Source organism: Typopeltis vanoorti, chromosome 2 (genome assembly GCF_054136105.1).
Source record: "Typopeltis vanoorti isolate ZY-2024b chromosome 2, IOZ_Tvanoo_1.0, whole genome shotgun sequence".
Classification (NCBI taxonomy): domain Eukaryota; kingdom Metazoa; phylum Arthropoda; class Arachnida; order Uropygi; family Thelyphonidae; genus Typopeltis; species Typopeltis vanoorti.
The window spans coordinates 157,890,174-157,912,832 of NC_143550.1; the positions used below are offsets into that span (position 1 = coordinate 157,890,174).

Consider the following 22,659-nt stretch of genomic DNA (forward strand, 5'->3'; position numbering starts at 1 on the left):
ATTGTTCATGGCATTACTTCCCAGTATGAACCACAAGGTGTTTTTTGAAATGGCTTTTTATTCAGCTAGTGTTTCTTATGCACTATGACTCACTTCTTCAGAAATATGAAGGCTGGATAATAAATAAGTGAGCTTATTCCATCAACAATACCTCTCATAGGAATGGCAGTCTTGTAAATACTGGACCAACTAAGTTTGCAAGCCATTGTATTTTGGAAACAATATATTTGAATGTGAAGGTTGCTAATATATTGAATATATATAAAAGCAAAAAAAAAATCTTAAAATTTCAAACAATGTTAATAGAATTGCTGTTAAAATAGTCATAGTTGACATTGCATATGCGCTGCTAATTTCCATTATAACCTAGTTCTGTAAATTTTAAATCTTTATAAAAGCAAGCAAAACTGGTTTAGGATGATCAGCCTTGATTTTTATTGTATTGAAACACTGTACTATCTCTGAAGCTTCTTTGAACTTCTGAATATAATGTTGAACTTGGTATGTGGCATTTTTGTGTTCCCAGGTCATTTGATATATATTTGGTTTAATCCTTTATCCAAGTGTAAGCAAACAAAGTTTGTGCCTGAAGTATTTTCAGGACTGGGGCAACTCGTGGCAAAGGTGGTATAAGTTCTCATCACTTGCCTTAGTATCTCCCATAATACAAAGCACATATCCTTATAGGTATGTATAATGCAATGTATTATGCGAAGGGTCACTACCCAGACCGGTTTCGACCTTTATTGAGGTCTCTTCAGTGGGAGCTAGACCCAGAGGTGGTGATACTAAGGTGGAAGTGATTGAGTTAGATTGAGATTTACATGCATATGGAAATATGGAAAAAGTCATATTTCCATATGCCAGTTGGCAAAAGGTGTCATACTGGATTAGAGAGAGTTGATGGAAGTGTATTTTTTTTTTTTTTCACTTGGCTGTGTTACCAATTATATATTTGGCTTAATCCTTTAAAAAAAAACACTTCCATCAACTATCTCTAATCCAGAGAATTTTATTAATAAGGTGTAACATCTTTTGGCAACTGGCATATGGAAATATGACTTCTCAATCACTTCCACCTTAGTATCACCACCTGTGGGTCTAGCTCCCAATGACAAGACCTCAATAAAGGTCGAAAATGGTCTGGGTAGTGACCCTCCCCATAAGGATATGTGTTTTGTATTATGGGAGATATTAAGGCAAGTGATGAGAACTTATCCCACCTTTGCCACAAGTTGCCCCAGTTCTGAAAATACTTCAGGTGCAAACTTTGTTTGCTTACACCTGGATAAAGGATTAAGCCAAATATATAATTGGTAACACAGCCAAGTGAAAAACACTTCCATCATCAGGTCATTTGATGTTTCTCATTTGTAGTATGGAAAGACTAGACCTGACTTGTATGTTTTCTTTTTATCAATATTCTTGAAAAATATGTCACACAAGAAAAAAAAATGTATAGGCACCTGATGTCTTAAGAGTCAGATGAGGTTGTTTAGGTGATCTTAGTATTGAGAACATTTTTTCATGACTGTGAATATTATTAGAATGTGGGTTATGTTGTTTCAGCACCACAGTTATTTGATTACATATGGTCATACCAGATTTGCTGATGGGAAGTATTCCTCTTGAATATTTTCTACCACTTCTTTCTCATTGTTTTCATTTAATAATTTCTGAAAGTAATTACTCCAGACATCTTTAGTATCCTTCAGTTTTTATGTTACTGTTATCATCTCTGATTCCATTTACAGCATTTTACTTCATTTCTAAAGTTTTCAATAGCTGCAAAACATTTTGTCACCTTAATATTTATCTTCTATATTCAGGATTTTGCTAAGTCATTTGATAGGATTCCACATGAGCAGTTAATGTATAAGCTCAGTGGGATGAATATTCAAACTAGGTTTGCGATATTGATGGGAGAGTGGCTGACTGACAGGTACCTGAGAGTGAAGTATAGAAGAAGCGAGTCTAAGAAAATGAGGATAACCAGTATGGTCTAGAGAGGAACATTCAATCAATTATATACACTGATAATACAAAGTTGGGTCAGGAATGATATAGAATCTTTGCAGGTAGGCTCAGATTTATTGACTTTGTGGATAAATGTTAATGATTGGAAGCTTAATGTTGCTGAGTGCAAGATTATGCCTTTTAGACCAAAACACTGCAGACTGAGTATTGTGTTAATTAGATTTGCTGCAAATCTCCTTTCGACCCAAGGGTGGTGTCTGTACATATATCTGCTCTGACATACCATGCCAGAGAGAACCTAACTTACAATTGCCCAACTTTGACCTTCTTTGGTTAAAAATATCCCTTCCCTCACTCAGTCAAATTCATCTGCTGTCTCTATTGCTCTCCTAATACCACCAACCACTTCGAGATCTTTAATTTTCTCTCCTTAAAAGTTGATTTTTAACAGTCCCACTCTCCTAATAGTGAAATCATCCTCCTAGGTGATTTTAATGTCCATAACACCAACTGACTTTCCTCTTCCAGTTGTACAGATCCTACAGGCAGAGATGCTGAAACATTTGCCAGCACGAACGACCTTACACAAATTGTTCACAAGCCGACCAGAATACCAGATAACCCAAATCACTCCCCAAATACCCTAGATCTCTTCCTTACCAATGACCCTTCCAAATATACAGTGAATGTAGTGAGCCCCCCCCCCCCGGTAATTCTGACCACAACCTGGTGCTCATCTCCTGCCGCATGCAACAATGCTTACGCAGTCACACCCACACAAAAGTAGTGTAGTTTGGCATTATAACAGAGGGCCAAATGGGACAGCCTCCGAGACTACTATGCTTCATTTCTATGGTTGGACTATTGTTTGCAGTCTTCCAATCCAAACATATGTACCGAATGTATCACCAAAGTAATCCTCACTGGCATGAAAACATACATTCCCCACACTTCTCTGAACCGCCATCCCCTATCCAAATCCTGGTTCTCCAAAAGATGTGCCAAGGCTGTACAAATGAAAAATCAGGCATACCACACTGGCTCAAATTAAGAATCCCATCCTCCTTCAGTGCCTATACTGAAGCCCAAAATAGATGCAAAAAATTATCAATGATTCCAAAACAGAATTTGAATGGGCAAAAAGCAGGAAACTTGCAGCCTGTCCTAGCAGCATCCATGCCTTTTGGTCTCTTGCTTTGGCAAGAGACCTACACCACTCCCACCCCTATCATATCCAGATGACTCAGTTGCAACATCAGCCACAGAAAAAGCTAATCCCCCGGCCTCACACTTTGCTTCTAATGTATGCATAACTGACAATGGCAAATGCCCCCCCCAGTCATTCCTGCCCAACATACAATGCCCCCCCCCCCCGTATCCTTTTGCCAGAAAGAGATCATAAACCTGTTATCAAAATTAGCCACAAAAATAGCTCCTGGCCCTGATGGCATTCCTTCAATTGTCCTGAAGGTCTGTGCAGCAGAACTGACTCCTATCCTATGCCGTCTGTACCTACTCTCTCTTACTCCGTTTATATATCCCATTTATATATTGGCCTGTATTCAACCCATTCCTAAAAATGGTGACAAATCGCTGCCATCTAACTACCTCCCTATCTCACTCACCTCAGTCCTATCTGAAGTGATGGAGAAAACTCTCAATTATCAAATCCTATTCTACCTTGAAGGTACTCAGCTAAGCGACCACTAGTATGGATTCCATCGATGCTGATCAACAGGTGACCTGCTTTCATATATCACCCATCTCGGGAAATATGCCATGGAAAAATTGAAATGTAATAATAATAAAAATTGAAATCCCAAGTAGTTGCACTTGATATCTCTAAAGCCTTTGACTGGGCCTGGCACAAAGGCTTAATAGGCTAACTTCCATCGTTTGGACTGTCTCAGGACTTCTGCAGATGGATTGTCAGCTTTCTGCCTGGACACACACTAAGTGTGATGGTAGATCACTCCCTATCCTTCCACCATCCAACTAATGCTGGGGTCCCACGAGGTTCAGTTCTCTCACGACCCTCTTCCTTCTGTATATCAATGACCTACTTGAGGTGACCCATTACACAGTTTTGCAGATGACAGCACATTGCACTCCTCCCTTTCATTTGATAAACCTTGCTCTACACAACTCACATCAACCCACAGAACATCAACCACAACTTCCCTTAATTCAGACCTCCAAGCCATCTTCCAATGGGGGCTCAGATAACCTCGTCAACTTCAACGCTAGCAAAACCCAGTTCTGTCTTATTTCCCACAAAAAAGAACCATTTCCCCCCAGTATTATTTTTGATAACACTCAAATTCCCAGACAAGATGAAATTTCTCTTCTCGGAATTACCTTGACATCAGGCCTCCTGGCATAAACACATCACAACCATTGCATCCTCAGCTTCCAAAAAATTGGGCTTTCTCTTTTACTCAAGACATTACTTCACCTCAAAACAGCTGTTGACCTTATACAAAACACAAATCCACCTAGCTATTGAGTACTGTTTTCATATTTGGAGTGGGGCTCCTAAAAGCTCTCTCAAAATGCTTGACTAATACAGAGAAGAGCAATTAGACTGATAAATGATATCCATCTCTTACTGACTCACCCCCCCCCCCCCCACTTTCACATAGACATTTAGTCTCTGCAATTTGTATATTCTATAAATATTTCCACGGGAAATGTTCATCTGAAATAGCATCAATAATTCTCCCACTCTGTACTGAGCCCATTGGAACATGTACAGCTGTTGCCCAAAATCCTTTCACAGTACACCTTGAAACCCACATAACAAGTTTCTTTTCCTCCTCCTTCATCCATGCTACTGCTGTACTGTGGAACAGTCTTCCCCCCTGATGTAATTACCAAGGAATACAATATACAGGCTTTTAAATCGAATGTCAACAAGTTTCTCCTTTCCCATCCCACTACCCATATACAGTACTAAAGTACTATAGGTTGACCAGCCAACCTCTCGTATATGGGCCCAACATAAAAAAAAAAAAAAGGTCAATGAAGCTAGAAATCTAGAAGTGATAGCTGATGGTGCATTAAAGTTCAGAAACCATATTGCTAAGATGGTTAAGCCATAACATCAGATAATTGCAATGTTGAAGAGAATGGTAACTTGTAGGAATAAGCACATAATTCTCTCACTTGATAAGGCTTTGCTAAGAGCCCATCTAGATTATTATGCTTTGATATTCACCTAGGTTCCATGGAGATTAGTAAGAAAAAGTAAGTAGTTGGTAAAAAAATAAGTCATTGAGAAAAATTTGACATAACCAAGCTAATATCTGGTCTGTGGAATTTGGCGTATGAAGACAGAATGAAGGAAACGTGTTCTTCCAAATTCATTTTAGAAATTATGGACTTTACAACCGTGTTATAAATAACACGGTAAAGTTGTCCATAATTTCTAAAATGAATGCTGATTACTGTGTAACATTAAAAGAAAAGTGTTCTTCCAAATTTTAGGTATAAGGAGGAGAGGAGATGTGATAGAAATGTGCAAATTAGGAAGGGCTTTTACCATATTAGTTACAAGGGAAATTTTGCAGCTCATGGCAGGTGTAAGCATATATGTGTAGGTGGGAAGACTTGTGGTATTCTTCTCATGGCATGTGATGAACTTATTCCAATGGACATTGTCTTTTCAATGAATTTCAAGGAGAAGTATGATAAATATTTAGGCATTGTCTAACCTTCAAAGTGTCCTCTCCTGATGAAGTCCTGATTCTTTGGAGACATAATATAATAATTACAACAACAATAATAATAATAATACTGTTCTCATGACTTTTATTTTTCTCTGTATTCCCATAGGTCACATACTTGGGTGCCAGGAACTTTAAATAAACTTTCTTCTTTTCCAGGACTGGCACTCTAAATTCTTAAATCTGCTATATAGTTCTGATTTTTCTCTCCTTTTAGGCAGGTGTTACATAGTGACACCTGCCTAAAAGTAGAAAAAGCATTTTATAAATTCATCTCTTTTAGGCAGAAGGAGAGATGATTTTATAAAATGCTTTTTCTCCAAATAATATTTCTATATTTGAGTTTTCAGTTCACATCTGAAAATTGCTTGACTTAATTCTTTTCTAAAACTTTCATGCATATTTTTGTTTTCGGTGTGATAATGAATTTTTTCTTGCTAAAAACTAGATTATGATTACGTCCAGTTTGAAATTCCCAATACACCACCCTTGTATCCTGAACTATCAGAAGATATCACTCAACAATAACATAATGAGTAAGACTTTTTATATTTTCTTGAAAAGTTTTATTGATGATGATGCTATTGCTCATAGCAATATCTTCAGATTAGTTCATGATACAATAATATATGCAGAACAGGAATATACAGGTGAGTAACCAAAATGATATCAGGACTGTGTCCAACTTGGCTTTGAGGATTGATTAATTGAATGTGATCTGTGAGTGAGTCTCTCTCTCTCGATGAATCCTTGGACTCTGTGGTGGCTCATGTAGTAATATAATACACTAGTGTCCAAAAGCTAAGGACAAAACTTTTTTCCTATATATGAAAAAATTTTCTCGACTACAGCCAAATCTTCTTCTTTTTCTGCAGCTTCTCCCACTTAAGTGGGGTCACTGTTTGTAATGAGTCTTCTCCACATTTTTCTGTCTTGGGCTGTCACCACATCCAAGTTCTTCATCTTCAACTCCTCTTCTACCAGCTCCCTCCATCTCTTCTTTGGCTGCCCACGCTTCCGCCTTCCTTGCACATCCATCTGCATGATCCATTCGTCCTCCCTCCTCATCACATGACCAAACCATCTCAACCTTGCCTCCTGTATTTTTGATCCTAAGTTCGTAACTTTCACTGTTCCCCTGACATAGTCATTTCTCAAACGATCCTTTCTGGTCACACTGCACATCCACCTAAGCATTCTCATCTCTGCTACTTCCATCCTGCTGATGTTATTTTTCCTCAGGGCCATAGTTTCTATAGCATACGTCATAGCTGGCCTCACTACTGTCCTATAAATTTTGCCTTTCAGATTGATTGACACCCTCTTATCGCATAACACTCCAGCCATTTCCCTCCAGTTCCTCCAACCCGCTTGTATCCTGCATCCCACTTCCTTCTCAGCTCCTCCATCTTCTTCCACTGTTGAACCTAAGTATCTAAAGTCTCTCACCTTCCTGATGACAATTCCTTCCAGCTCCAGATCTGTCTCCTGGCCACCGCCGCCCACTGCGCAACACATATACTCTGTCTTACTTCTGCTCAGTCTCATACCCCTCTCTTCCAGTACTTTTCTCCATCTTTCCAGTTTAGTTCCCACTTCTTCTCTTGAATCTACACACAGCAAGATGTCATCTGCATACAACATTGTCCAAGGCACATCTTCTCTCATCTCCTCTGTTACCACCTCCATCACAATATTAAACAGAAACGGACTTAATGCTGACCCTTGATGCAAGCCAACTGTTACTTGAAAACTTTCTGTCTGTCCCAAACAGGTCCGAACACTTGTCTTCACATTTCTGTACATTTCCTGCACCAACCTGACATATTTCTCCGGCACCTTCTTCTCCCTCAGACACCTCCAGACTTCTTGCCTTGGCACTCTATCGTATGCTTTCTCCAGATCAATAAATACCAGATGTAGCTCCCTTTGTTTCTCTTGATATTTTTCCATCATCTGTCGTAACCCAAAGATAGCATCTGTTGTTGATCTACCAGACATGAAGTCAAATTGTTCCTTTGCAATCTCCACCTCCTTCCTCAATCTACCATCAAGAACCCTTTCTAGGATCTTCATTGTGTGGGACATCAACTTTATTCCTCTGTAATTTTTACAGTCTTCTGCATCCCTTTTACCCTTGTAGATGGGAACAAGAGTACTCTCCCTCCGTTCCTCGGGTATATTTTCCTGTTGGCAAACTTTCATGAACAGGTCCCACAGCAGGTCAATTCCCTCTTCCCCCAGTGCCTTCCATGCCTCCACTGGAATTCTGTCGGGGGCCCACCGATTTTCCATTCCTCATCCTCTTCATGGCCTCCGTCACTTCCATTCTACTGATGTTCTGCACTATCCCCTCAGAAGGCTGCCCATCTCCTCTGTGAGTCCTTGCATTTTCCTCATTCAAAAGTCCCTCAAAGTATATTTTCCATCTGTTTCTTATGTCCACATCCCTCCATAATACTCTTTCTTCAGCATCTTTGATCTGCCTCACATGTAAGATGTCCTTTGCTGCTTTATTTCCACATTTTGCTAGTTGGTAAATTTTTCTCTGTCCTTCCTTTGTTTCTAATTGATCATACAGATCTTGATATGCCAGGGCCTTCGCCTGTGCCACAACTCTCTTGGCTTCTTGCTTTCTCTCTCTGTACACCTCTCTGTCCTCTTCCACTCGACTCATCCCACTTCTGCTTTGCCTTCCTCTTAGCTGTCACTGCCACTTGTACATCATTATTCCACCACCAACCCTCCTTCTGCTCTCTAATCTTTCCAGATGTCTCACCAAGCACCTCGATTGCACAGCTCAGGATTACTTTTGAATTATGTTTCCACCAATCTTGTACACTTTCCAGTCCATCCGAAATCCTCTCTAACACCCTCTCCCTAAAACGATTCCTCACACTCTCCTCTTTTAAGCGAAACCACTTATCTTCATCCCATGGCATCCAGAAGTTCTTATCTTCGATCTTATTTTAAAGTCTGCGCACAGAAGTCGGTGTTGTTGTGCTACTTGATCTGTTGGAATTACTTTACAATTTTTCACAACCTTAAGATGTTTTCTTCTAGTCAAAATGTAGTCAATATGTGAGCTGTTGTTACCACTCCTAAATGTTATCAAATGTTCTTCCCTCTTGTAGAAAAACGAGTTCACAATTGCCAGATCAAACACTACTGCAAAGTCCACAACCCTCTCTCCTTCCTGGTTCATCATTCCCACTCCGTGGCCACCGTGCACACTTTCACAGTCTCTATTCTGTCTTCCTATGTGCCCGTTCAAGTCTCCTCTGACAATCACCATCTCATTTTCTTCCAATTCCCTCATTTCTTCATCTAACACGTTCCAGAACTCATCTTTTTCCTCTGCTGTACAACCAACTTGCGGGGGCATATACTAATACGACCACCCGCTCTTCTCCAAGACCCAATTTCATTCGCATGATCATGTCGTTCCTTCTACCCACGTTCAGTACTTCACCCTTCATTCTGCCGCACACCACAATTCCTACACCATTTCTTCTCTCGTTATTCGCTCCAGAGTAGAAAAATTTATATCCATCTCCCAGTTCCTTTGCCTTTCCACCTTGTCTCCTGCACACATAAAATGTCCAACTTCCTCTTCCTCATCATGTCTGCCACCTCTCTTCCCCTTCCAGTCTTGCTTCCAACATTCAGTGTTCCCACTCGCAACATCCGCTCCACCTGTTGGGCTCACTTCTTTAACTGCACCCACCCTTGATGTGGTAGCCCTCGTCCACTTCTCGCAGCTGTAGGGCGATGTGGCTGCATGTCGCTTAAGGGGTACGCCCTAGCCCTTATATCATTTTCTCTTTGACTCATAATCATTATAGTTTGAGTTGGCACTGAAGTTTTCCGACCGAATGCCCTTCCTGACATCAACCCTTGCATTTATCCAGGCTTGGGACTGGCACCTATTGAGGCTAGCTTGCCTCCTTCGGTGGCTGCATAAGATGAAATGACTTAGCAAGATAGGAAAGACTCACCCCTAGCCCTCGAATACTTTAATAGCATCAGGGGGGAAGGAGCAAGGAGAGGAGAAAGATGCAAAGAAAGAAGAGGAGGGACCAGTCGACAGAATAATATAACAGTTACATATTACATGAAGTAAGGCATGGTCCAGCATCAGGTACCTAGGGTTTGCCATGCCCGTACTCACTAAAGTGAGCCCTCTGAGGTTGACTACAGCCAAATGTTGACATAAATTTATTGTCAGCATACTAATAAATTAATTATATCATATAAAAATGTGTTATAAATTTTGTATAAATTAAGGAATAATGTATAATGCGTAGTTAAGGAATTAATGTATCGTGCTTACAGAAAACTATGCAGAGAGACATTTCAGTATGGAAGATGCCCACCCTGAACTGCAATGCAACTCTCACAACATCATATCATGCTTAGTGGGCCAGTTTGCCCCAAGAACTTCTGAATCACTTGGCACAAACTGGCCCACTCCTCCTTCAGGGCAAGGATAAGGTCTTGTTTGTTTTCTGGAGGGGAATTTTGAGCAGCAATGCATCTCCCTATTGCATCCCAAACGTTTTCTATGAGTTGAGATCTGGGAGCATGCTGGCCACTCTATTTGTTTAATATCCTTGCTATCCAGAAGTATCTCCACTGTTCCTGTATGATGTGGTGTGGCATTGTCATCCATAAAAAATGAATTCTTCACCAAGGAACAATCAAACATGACATTGAAGAACTTCATTGCAATATCGTTCACCAGTCATAGTCCCTTTTTCTAGCACTTGTAGCCTGGTGTGTCCATCCAGCATAATGCCTTCCCACATCATCACCCCAACACTGAGGTGATGATGTGGGAAGAATAGATATTGGTGTTTTGTTTATCGAGATATCTGCATGCCTGTGCTGGAATGGAGCCAACTTGCAAGCTGACCTGCCATGGTGCATCATTTATGTTTTGCTATTATAACCAAAAATCTCTCTTCATGCTCTGTGGTAGAGTGAGGGCGATCCCTTAGAAAACATCTGGAACACATTCCATTGGTTTAAAATGCTGCCCAGAGCCTGGATACAATGCTATATGAGATTCCCAAACTCTTTGGCAACATCAGTAATTCTGCAGCCTTCTTCAAGCTTTATAATAATTTTCAAAGACATCATTTAGATGTTCCTGAGACATTGCAAGATATCCAAGTTTGCAACTTTATTCCTTCATGAAAAAAAAAGCTTTCTTCAAAATTGTGTTTGAACACAATTCACTTAGTGCAGCTTTTTGCCTTTTATCCTGTTGAGTGTTACTACGTGACCCCTTTGCGTGCAGTTTGAAAATTTTAATGTATATATACCTGCTTGCTACTCGCAATCGTCAGTTATACAAATTGCAGTGAGCTGATTCATCTGAATTTGTAGTTGTAATCTTCAGAAATAGTGTTTGTCCTTAGTTTTTGGACACCAGTGTAATAACTTTCAGGTTTTTTTTTTATAAAAAAAGTTTTATAAAGTGTAAAGATAATTTGTAATAATTCTATATCAGTGTATGTATATATGTCTGCATATGTGTTTGTATAATCTTTCAGGTATATTGACAGCATGGATATTACAGAGAATAAGAACTATAAAATGCTCTCCGATAAAGAGCAAGGCACATACACTTTGAAAATGATGGATGTTAAGAGTAATATGTCAGGCAGTTATACTTGTGAAGCTACCAACTCAGTAGGCAAGGACTCAACCAGTGGAACACTCTCAGTTAGTGGTGAGTTCCTATATGTATATACTTTATCCTCCATATTATAACAGATTTATTCTTTACTTTCTTTTTATTAATTTCTGTCTATTTCATCATCATCATCATCAATTTCCTGACATGTACCCTCAAGTGGTATAGGATAACAAAATTATTTTTTAGAGTAGTCTTCAAAGCTAAGTTTTTCATCGTCATCATCAAATCCCTGCCATATACCCTCAAGGGATGTACAGTACTACATGAAAAAAAAAATTACATCATTACTAACTTCCTATCTACAATTTTCCTCAAAATCAGTCTGTTACTTGTCAAGACTCCAACATTATCAGATCTTATATTTCTATCGTCTAAGGCACTTTGTACCGTATCAATCCACCTATATCTTGGTCTTCCTCTGGGTCATTTTGCTGCCAACCTGGCAGAGAACACTTGTTTTGCTAATTGTTCTTCACCCATTCTGTTTAAGTGACCATACCACCTGAGATTAGCTCTGCTAACTCATTCCTGGATGTTGACAATGTCAAGTTCTTTCCTAATATCCTCTTTTTAATATGATATTGCCATTGATGCCACCTGTTCACATCTATAATCTTTCTCAGGACTGTCATATCTGCGATCTCTAGTGTTTTACTTCTGACCCAGCTCTCAGATCCATAAGTTAAAACTGGTTTGAACACTGTCTTGTATACAGCTAATTTAGTGTTTTGACTAATTTCTCTCTTATTCCATATGAATTTATTCAATTGACTTCCTAACATACCAGCTTTGCTGATTCTGTTGTCTATTTCTATATTTAAATACCATCTTCAGTAAAAATCGTGCCTAAGTAGCTGAAATGTTTCACTTGTTCCACAGGTTCTCCATTCCCAACACAGTTGACATTTTCAATGATTCTGCCTATTTTCATTGTCTTTGTCTTTTTATTGCTGACCTTCATACCATATCTATTACAACAGCTATTCAATTTAGTCAGAGAATCTTGCAGACTTGTAGCAGATTTATTTAGAAGTATAACATCATCTGCATAAAGCTAAGTTTTTAAATTCTGAAATTTTGAAAGAATAATTTTAAAGGAGTAGATGGCCAACTTTATATTGTCTACTGTTATTATTTTTATCCATCTTTGAGAAGACATAAGTCCATCTAAGGTGGCATCAACATGAACTATACTTGAATTACTTAAATTATACCCGGATATAAATGTAACTATCATACTGTATAATGTGTTTCAGGTTGGTTTTATGTTTGTGAGGGGGAAAACTTGAGCACCTGAAGAAAAACCAACTTCACAGTCACAGTCTGAGATCAAATAACTGAATGCTGAAAAAAAAATGAAAGCAGATGAACCATATATTGATTAATCACCACTGTAGCCAATTTGTTAGCCAGCTACACATAGGATGATTTGGGTATTTCACTTAGTTCATCTTTTAATTTATTCTCTCATCTTTTCTTTTATTATTATCATCAAATTCCTTATTTGTATCCTCAAGGGGTGTATAGGACATTCATTATATGTGTATTTTAATTAATTTATTCTAAGCTATTGCAGTTGTCTAATTCTGTCTTAAAGTTGCATAAATTCATTGCTTCTACAACTCATTGACAGAGACCATTCCGCATATTTTGTACCCTGACAATAACAAATATGTATATATGTATATGTTTTAACTCCCACTATAATTTTTTTACTATGATCCCCTAGTAGAACCTGGTTCAGTCAAATGCATCAAACTTGACTATCTCTATCTCTAGATAGATATCTCTATCTTATATATGCTCTGAACTAACTTATAAACTTCAGTTAAATCTTGTCTCCATCTCCTATTAGTTAAATTAATCAGATTACAACAAATCAACTAATTTTCATAACTATATGATACATTCCTGTACACTCAGTTAGTCATCTCTGAATATTCCAGAATTTCTTCACATCCATTTACCTTGACAAGTAAAGATGGGAAATCCATTGGGACTAAAGAATGGTCATCATCATCATCAATTTCCTGATATGTGTCCCCAAGGGATATGCAGGTTATTATGACAACACCACATGATTAAGTTTACAGTAGTATTAATCTCCTATGAACAATTTTCCTCTAAATCAATTTATTACTTGTGAACACTCCAATATTGTCATATCTAACATTTCGTGCTTCTAAGGCATTTCTGACTAAATCAGTCCACCTAGACTTTGGTCTTCCTCTGGGTCTCTTTCCTGCCATCTTGACATCAAACAGCTGTTTTCTAACCTTCTATTTAAGTGGCCATTCCACCTTAGATTAGCTCTGGTGACACACTACTGAATGCCAATAATGTCAAGTTCCTTTCTGACATCTTCATTTTAATATAACTCTGTTACTGATGCCATTTGTACACCCCCCCCCCATTAAATTGTCTCAGAACTCTCATATTTCATACTAGTCTTTGATCAAGTGCTTTATTTCTAACCCATCTCTCATATCCATAACTTTAAAGTGATTTAAACAGTCTTGAATGCTGCTAGTTTGGTGTTTTGGTTAATTTCTCTCTCATTCCAGATAAATTCATTCAGCTGGTTACCCACCATACCAGCTTTACTTATTCTGTTGTCTTTTTCCAGATTTAACCTATCATCTTCACTAAAAACTATGCCTAAAGAGCTGAAATATTTTACTTATTCTATAGGCTCTCCATTCAGAATACATTTGATTTTCATTATTTCTGTCTATTTTCCTAGTTTTGGTCTTTTTATTGCTGATTTTCATGCCAAATCTTTTACAGTTGTTATTCAATTTATTTAGAGAATCCTGGAGACTTGTATTAGATGTGTTCAGGAGTACAACAGCATTTGCATAAAGCAAAGAGCTAAGTTTCACATTCTCCAATTCTAATATCAGGACTACTACCTCTTTCTTTCATAATGTGATCCATATAGATGATGAATAAGAGTGATGATAATGTGCATCCTTGTCTTACTATTGATTTTACATCAAACTATCTTCCTGTTAGCAGAGCTAATCTCAGGTAATATGGTCACTTAAACAGAATAGGAGAGAAAAGATTAGCCAAACAAATGTTCTCTGCCAGGTTGGCAGGAAAAAGACCCAGTGGAAACCAAGATATAGGTGGATTGATACCGTAAAAAAGAGAGGAATAAGACTGCATATGGCAGGGTTGTTCAACCCGTTGATCGCGGAGCGATTTTTGGTCGATCTCTTGTGTATTCCTCCTTACTTACAAATTTAATTAAAACTGAAAACAATATTTTATTTATCATTATTTTGTATTATTTTTAATTCGCTTTAAGTGTATTACTATTGTTTATTTATTTTTCATTAAAATTGTCAAATCAGTAAATTTCTTATAAGTCTGAGTAAATGAATTAATTTGGATCAGTGGAAGTCAAACAGCCAGCTGAGTGAATACAATTATAAGCAGTGTGTAAAAACTCGGTTGTAGCTTAAATATTCCAAAGCACATTACATCGATTTTTTACATAGGTTAAGTCCCATGTGAATATTGTAATGAAATAAACTTTGCTTGTCTCGGTTATAGTTTGTATTAGATGTTTTTGTAAATAACTCTTTTGCAGCTAACTGTATATACTGCTTTAATAAGAATATGTTAGAGTGTTAAAAACAAAGGCAATGTTTTTGTTGCCGAAGCTGTACATGGCAGCATTAAAAAGATTGTTATTGAAACTTGTATGTATGAGAAAGGCTTGCAGGTTCTAAGTGTAAACATTTCTGAAGTCAGTCAGAAAGAGTTCAAACAACTTTCCGATGGGCAGTAACTTACAATCAAAAGAAAGTGGAGGAGAACCAAAGGCGAGCCGAACTTGAAACTTAAAATGAAAGATTCATACTGATTCTTTGGGGGTTGCCAAACTTCATGCGAGGTCTAAGAGGAGGCCTAATGAAAAGGGACTGAAACAAGCAGAAGGGGTCCCGGTTCCAGAATCGCTGTCAGAAAGAGGAAACATGTCATGTTGCTCGAGAGAGGAGTTTTCGGTTTCCAGAAAGGACCTTCTCGGTTTGAAACGTCACTAGAGAGAGACTACTTCTAGGCTGCAGACAAGGTTTCAAATTGCCGAAAGGAAGAGTTCCAATTGCTGGAGAAAAGTTTTCAGGCCAGGTTAATGTCCGGCATTCACCAGTGTGTTGCATTTTTATTACAATTTGATGAATCAAACGATGTCACTGATTTAGTTTAATCCTTTATCCAAGTGTGAGCAAACAAAGTTTGCGCCTGAAAGTATCTTCAGGACTGGGTTAAGGTGGAGATGACCTGCTAATGCTTCTGCCTGATATCTCGACTTGGGCCTGGCTCCCACTGAAGAGACCTCAATAAAGGTCGAAACCGGTCTGGGTAGTGGCCCGTCCCTTAATGCATAACATTAGACATATCCGCAAGGAGATGTGTTTTGCATTATGGGAGATACTAGGATAGGAGTGTTGGTAGCTTGCTCCACCTTTGCAACGAGTTGCCCTGGTGTAGTACCACCTTAACCCAGTCCTGAAGATACTTTCAGGCGCAAACTTTGTTTGCTCACACTTGGATAAAGGATTAAACTAAATTTAGTATACTCTAACCAAGTGGAAAATAAACTTTCAACATCTTTCTCTAAATCCAGAGTAATTTATTAAAAAAGGGTGGCACACCAATTGGCAATTCCTATAGGTGGAGATGACCTGCTAATGCTTCTGCCTGATATCTCGACTTGGGCCTGGCTCCCACTGAAGAGACCTCAATAAAGGTCGAAACCGGTCTGGGTAGTGGCCCTTCCCTTAATGCATAACATTAGACATATCCGCAAGGAGATGTGTTTTGCATTATGGGAGATACTAGGATAGGAGTGTTGGTAGCTTGCTCCACCTTTGCAACGAGTTGCCCTGGTGTAGTACCACCTTAACCCAGTCCTGAAGATACTTTCAGGCGCAAACTTTGTTTGCTCACACTTGGATAAAGGATTAAACTAAATTTATTATACTCTAACCAAGTGGAAAATAAACTTTCAACATCGATGTCACTGATATTGCTCAGTTAATGGTATTTATTCGCATGGTATTTCAAGATTATTCAAGTAAAGAAGAACTTTTGAAAATTATACCATTATTGGGAAGGACTAGGGGAAAAGACATTTTTTCGGCATTTGATGAATTTGTGAAACAACACAAACTTCCGCTTTTTAAACTTGTGTTTATTACTACTGATGGTGCTCCTGCAATGATATCTAATAAATCAGGCTTCATTTCATTATGTAAAACGATGACCAGATTTTTTGAGAGTTTATTTTTCACTTGGTTAGACTATAATAAGTTTAGTTTAATCCTTTATCCATGTGTGAGCAAACAAAGTTTGCGCCTGAAAGTATCTTCAGGACTGGGGAAAGGTAGTGCAACACCAGGCAACTCATTGCAAAGGTGGAGAAAGCTCTCATTACTCCTATCTCAGTATCTCCCAAATGCAAAGCACATCTCCTTGCGGATATGTGTAATGCAAGGGCCACTACCCATACCGGTTTCGACCTTATTGAGGTCTTGTCAGTGGGAGCCAGGCCCAGTAGTGGAGATACAAAGGCAGAAGCAATGAGAAGTCATCCTAACCTATAGGAGTTGCCAAAGGGTGTGCAATCTTATTATTAAATTACTCCGGATTCAGAGAAAGATGTTGAGAGTTTATTTTTCACTTGGTTAGACTATAATAAGTTTAGTTTAATCCTTTATCCAAGTGTGAGCAAACAAAGTTTGCACCTGAAAGTATCTTCAGGACTGGGGAAAGGTAGTGCAACACCAGGCAACTCGTTGCAAAGGTGGAGAACGAGTTGCAATGAGTTGCCTGGTGTTGCACTACCTTTCCCCAGTCCTGAAGATACTTTCAGGTGCAAACTTTGTTTGCTCACACTTGGATAAAGGATTAAACTAAACTTATTATAGTCTAACCAGGTGAAAAATAAACTCTCAACATCTTTCTCTGAATCCGGAGTAATTTAATAATAAGGTTGCACACCCTTTGGCAACTCCTATAGGTTAGGATGACCTCTCATTGTTTCTGCCTTTGTATCTCCACTACTGGGCCTGGCTCCCACTGACGAGACCTCAATAAACGTCAAAACCGGTATGGGTAGTGGCCCTTGCCTTAATGCATAGCATTACACATTTTGGCGAGGAGATGTGCTTTGCATTTGGGAGATACTGAGATAGGAGTAATGAGGTTTCTTCACCTTTGCAACGAGTTGCCTGGTGTTGCACTACCTTTCCCCAGTCCTGAAGATACTTTCAGGTGCAAACTTTGTTTGCTCACACTTGAATAAAGGATTAAACTAAACTTATCCAGATTTTTTAACGTACCATTGTATTATTCACCAACAAGTACAGCATAGTAAAAGATTAAACACAAGAGATGTTTTGGATATTACATTTAAAATTGTAAATTCTGTTCGAGGAAAAGCCCTGCAATGGTGGTTATTTAAATTACAGGCAGATGATGATAAGGAACTTCTGTTGTACAATAATGTTCGCTGGCTCAGCAGAAGTCAATTTTTAGAAATATTTCTTGTATTAATTGATGATATAAAAATTTTTCTTGATGAAAAAGGAGATATTTATCCACAATTGAGTGATAAAAGATGGTTGTTACACTTATCATTTTTAGTAGATTTCTGTACGAAATTAAGCAATTTAAATTTAGAATTACAAGGTAGAGATAAAAATTTAATTGACATGTTAAGTTCAATAAAAACTTTCCAATGATACTTTTATTAAAGAAAAATATAAATGACCCCAAAATTAGACATCTCCCATATTTATTAAATTTTTTTGAACAAAATCAAGAAATGCTTCGTTATGATTTAAAAGAATTTATTCTTGAAATAGAATTAGTTGAGGAAGAAATAAATTCAAGATTTAAAGATTTTAATAAAACTAAAATGATTGTATCTTTTATCAATAATCCATTTCAAGAAAACTTGAACATCACAGAAATTTCAAATAAAATTAGTGGGCTGTTTGATATAAACCAAGCTGAAGTAGAACTTGAGATAATAAACATTCAGAATAGTTTACATTTAAAATCAATAAACAATGAAGTCATTTGGAAGTATGCACATGAAAAATTCCCAATATTAACTGATATTGCACGAAAAATTCTGTTGTGTTTCAGTTCAACATACTTGTCAGAATCCGCTTTTTCAAATATGACTTTCATAAAAAATCAATTAAGAAACCAAATTACAAATGATCATTTGGATGATTGTCTGTGATTGGCCACTTCTACATATCAACTTGACTATGAAAATATTGTGAGGTCCAAACAATGCCAAACTTCACACTAACTTTTTTTTTTTTTTTAATCAACCAGTATTTCCTGTAACTTATGAGTTTGTAATCAATCCGTTGTTTTTTTCTAACTTTGGTTTTCCAAAATAGAGAAATAAATATTTTATTCCATTATATTTGTGTTTTTTTTTGTTGTATTAAAATAATTAAAAGTGATAAATAAATTTTTAAATACCCAAATAAAGTTTTTAGTTGTGTATTTTTTTAATTTGTTTATTTTTAATTGTTTATTTGTGCATAATCAGATATCAAGTTGGGGCAATGTGATCTATATAAGAGTGTAGATCGCCGAATAACTTTTTATAGAAAAGTAGCTCCCGTAGTAAAAAAGGTTGAACACCACTGGTATAAAGCATAAAAATGCCACTGTTTCTATACCTAGCATTATCCCCTCTAGACTCCACTGGACTCATCGTTACCTGATGTTGTCCCCCCCTTCTCCCAAGTACCCATTCCCACAAGAGGCCTCTCCTGCTACCATCCACCCTAGGTATTCTAGTTTCCCCGCATTGACCCACCGACTTGTTCAGAACAGCAATCTCTCCAGATGCCTATGTCCTTCCTCATTCAAATGCAAGTGGTCTCTCGCATGCACTTCCTGTCTGTCTTCAACCACTCTCCAAGCATCCACATATTCCAATCCTCTCTTCTAACACATTCTAGCTATTATGTTATTCAATATTACTGTTCTTTTACTCAACTCGTCACTATCATACATAGGCTACATGCACACTATCTTTCCTCTCTGTGTTTTCTTTTGTACAACCTCAAGCAAGAATCTCATATCTCTTGCTGCCCAATTTACATTGCCTCTCAAGTCATTCGTTCTTACCATCACAATCATCTCATCCACCATTTCACCCCTCTCAATTGCTATAGCCACACTTTCTGTTGTTCCTCCAGGCAAACACTCCTCACGCATCCTATCTTGCACCCCCATGGATCATTGAGTCTCCATACATTACACCTCTTACCACCCTGCATCCCTCACTCTCTCTCCTCTAACACTTTCTCCCTGTGTTTCCCTGCTTACCTGCCTTCCTGACATCACACTATCCCTGGTTCTAGCACTTGCATTCTTATCATTCCTTCTCTCTTACTGCTTCCATTGTCTCCTCCTCTGTCATTCCTATAACTCTCTCTCATTCCATCTCTTCCACTGTTCCTATTCTCTCCTCTTCTACCATTCTCATAACTATCTCTCATTCCCTCTCTTCTACTGTTCCTTCTCTCCTACCATTCCAGTAACTCTCTCATTCCCTCTCTTCTATCATTCCCATAGCTCTCTCTCACTCCTACTCTGATTCACCTTGCATTCATCTCTTCCATTCATCTAATCTCATCTTTCACACTTCTCATCTCATTCCCTAGACATTCCACCTGCTCTTTCAGCTCATCTATCTCTCTCTCTCTGCAAATCAGTCACTGTTTTTGCCATTCATCCTCTCAATTGAGGCCATCTCCGAAACTTCACAGTTGTTCAACCTTTCCACACTCCCTAATCTCATATTTTCATTCATATTTGTCTAGCTATTCTTGCCCTCTATATTTTCATTCATACCACTCATCTTTCTATATGGAGAATCTCCCTCTTCTGACTCAATGATGTCTGTTATAGTCTCATCGAAGTCAGTTACAGTCATCTCCTATTGCCTGCATTTTGCGCATATACATATTTCCTCTTCTCTCATCTGTCACATATACAACAACCTCCAGGATGCATACATTCCACAAATCCTGCATGTCACAAAATCTCTTATTATATCACACAAAATGGAGTCCTTAAATGGAGGAGGATTGGTGATACGCCATTTTCAATTTTAGCTGCTGCTATTATTCAAAATAGTGTCGAGAAACTATTACAACTAAATGCTAAATAAGTATAATTGAGTATAACTCTAGTATAACTATATAAGTTAACTATAAGTGTAAAACATATTTAAGTATACTAAATATCTAAATGAAAACATATGTTATCTTCTTCTCTTCCACTGCTATGCATCTGATTTCGACCCTTCGTTCTCGGTAACCAAAAATACACAATATAGAGAAAACAACTAACTCCAAAAACAACCACTGAAGGACATCTGTATTACAGAAAATCAACGTAGCACAAAAATCTACAGAAGTCACGCTGTTCACTGATTTAAAAGGACTTTTTTCAGCACAATTCAAATCCCCTGCCACGTTCTTCAGCGACTCTAGTGCCCTCTTTTTATGCTTTCTTCTTTTCCAAAACTGCTTCTTTAATTTCTTGTGTCCATCATGGGATTCTTATTTTTCTATCCTTACAGAAAGAAACATGCTACTTCACCACATACCTCCCAAGCTGAATCAATTAATGTCTTCTTCCCAGTTTGACACTGACACAAGAACCAAACACTGTTTGGTTCTTGTTTTCAAATTGCTTCAAAATTTCTTCAATATTGTTTATACAGTTGAAGATGGTCAACTTTAATTATTTTTAAAACTTTCTTATATATTGTTCTTTTCAATGTAAGATTCATTTTAATCTGTTTAGCACTAAGTAATGTCACTTCCAATTTCAAATCCTCTGTACACTCTTGTATCTTGAACCAGCATGAAGATATCACTATCAATAATGATGTAGTCAATGAGGCTTTTCTTATTTCTTGTATCTTCTCCACATGAATTTGGGCACATCTTTATGTTGGAATATGTTGTTAGAGATGACTAGTCCATGCCTTGAGCAGAAATTCAACAAATACTTACTGATTATTAGCTTTTCCCTTTTCTCCAAATTTTCCCAAAATGTTCCTGTATGCTTAGTGGGATTCATTTCCCACTCTGCTGTTTAGATCTCCACCAAGGACCACTTTTTTTCCATTTTCCTTTTGTCAGCTGCCTATTCTAATGACTCAAAAAAATTCCCCCACTTCTTCCTTGGAAGAACCCTCTGTGGGACCACAGGCACAAATAAATTTCATTGTCTATGTCCCCATTTTGAAGTTTGCCTATATAACTGTATAATAAATTTAGTTTAATCCTTTACCCAAGTTTAGGCAAACAAAGTTTGCGCCTGAAGTATCTTCAGGACTGAGGCAACTCGTAGTAAAAGTGGACCAAGCTCTCATCACTCCTTGTCTCAGTATCTCCCATAATGCAAAGCACATCGCCTTGTGGACATGTATAATGCTATGCATTAAGGGAAGGGCCACTACCCAGACTGGTTTTGACCTTTATTGAGGTCTCGGCAGTGGAAGGCAGGCCCAGAAGTGGTGATACTAAGGCAGAAGCAATGGAGAGGTTATATTTACTTATATGAGTTGCCTCAGTCCTGAAGATACTTCAGACGCAAACTTTGTTTGCCTACACTTGGGTAAAGGATTAAACTAAATTTATTATAGTCTAACCAAGTGGAAATTAAACTTCCCATATAACTCTACTTGAAACTGCCTTCCAATCAAGAAGTTTATCTTCATGTTTGGTGATCAAGGAAAGGAATAAGTAATTTTGTTTTCTTTGTCTCAGTAATGTTTTGTTTTCTTTGTCTCAGTAATGCCAATTATGTCCATTTGGTATTTTTCTAATTCTTTTTCATGTTTGATTTCCTTTCCATTAATACTCCTTATATTGATGGTTCCTAGCTTTAGGTCTTCTGATGTTGAATTTATTCTTCTTGTTATAGATGTTGAGGTGGAGCTTGTTCTAGTAGCTCACTTTTCACTGCTCACTCTGGTTCCCCTGATGAAACTGCAGAGGGGAGAACTTGTTTAACTGGGTGACTCCCCCACCTGGCATGAAATTTCATCATGTTGTACCATCATATTCAGTTGTGGTTTAAGCCAATAGAAGGTATAATTTGGTCAGCTAAGTCCAATGTTGTCAGTCCATTCTCATTCATTCACTACCTAGTAAATACTTAGTAATGCAGTGCACCATGTGAAGG

The 22,659-nt window shown here is 37.9% G+C and overlaps 1 protein-coding gene across 1 annotated transcript in view; it reads left to right on the plus strand.

Annotated features, from left to right (window-relative positions):
* The window catches only part of LOC150109564 (protein Obscurin-like), a 1,271,613-nt gene that overhangs the window by 302,616 nt on the left and 946,338 nt on the right, over positions 1–22,659 (plus strand). The window contains exon 25 of the mRNA XM_090402667.1: positions 11,261–11,439. Within this exon, the coding sequence (XP_090258793.1) occupies positions 11,261–11,439 (179 nt within the window). The remainder of the gene's footprint in view (positions 1–11,260; positions 11,440–22,659) is intronic.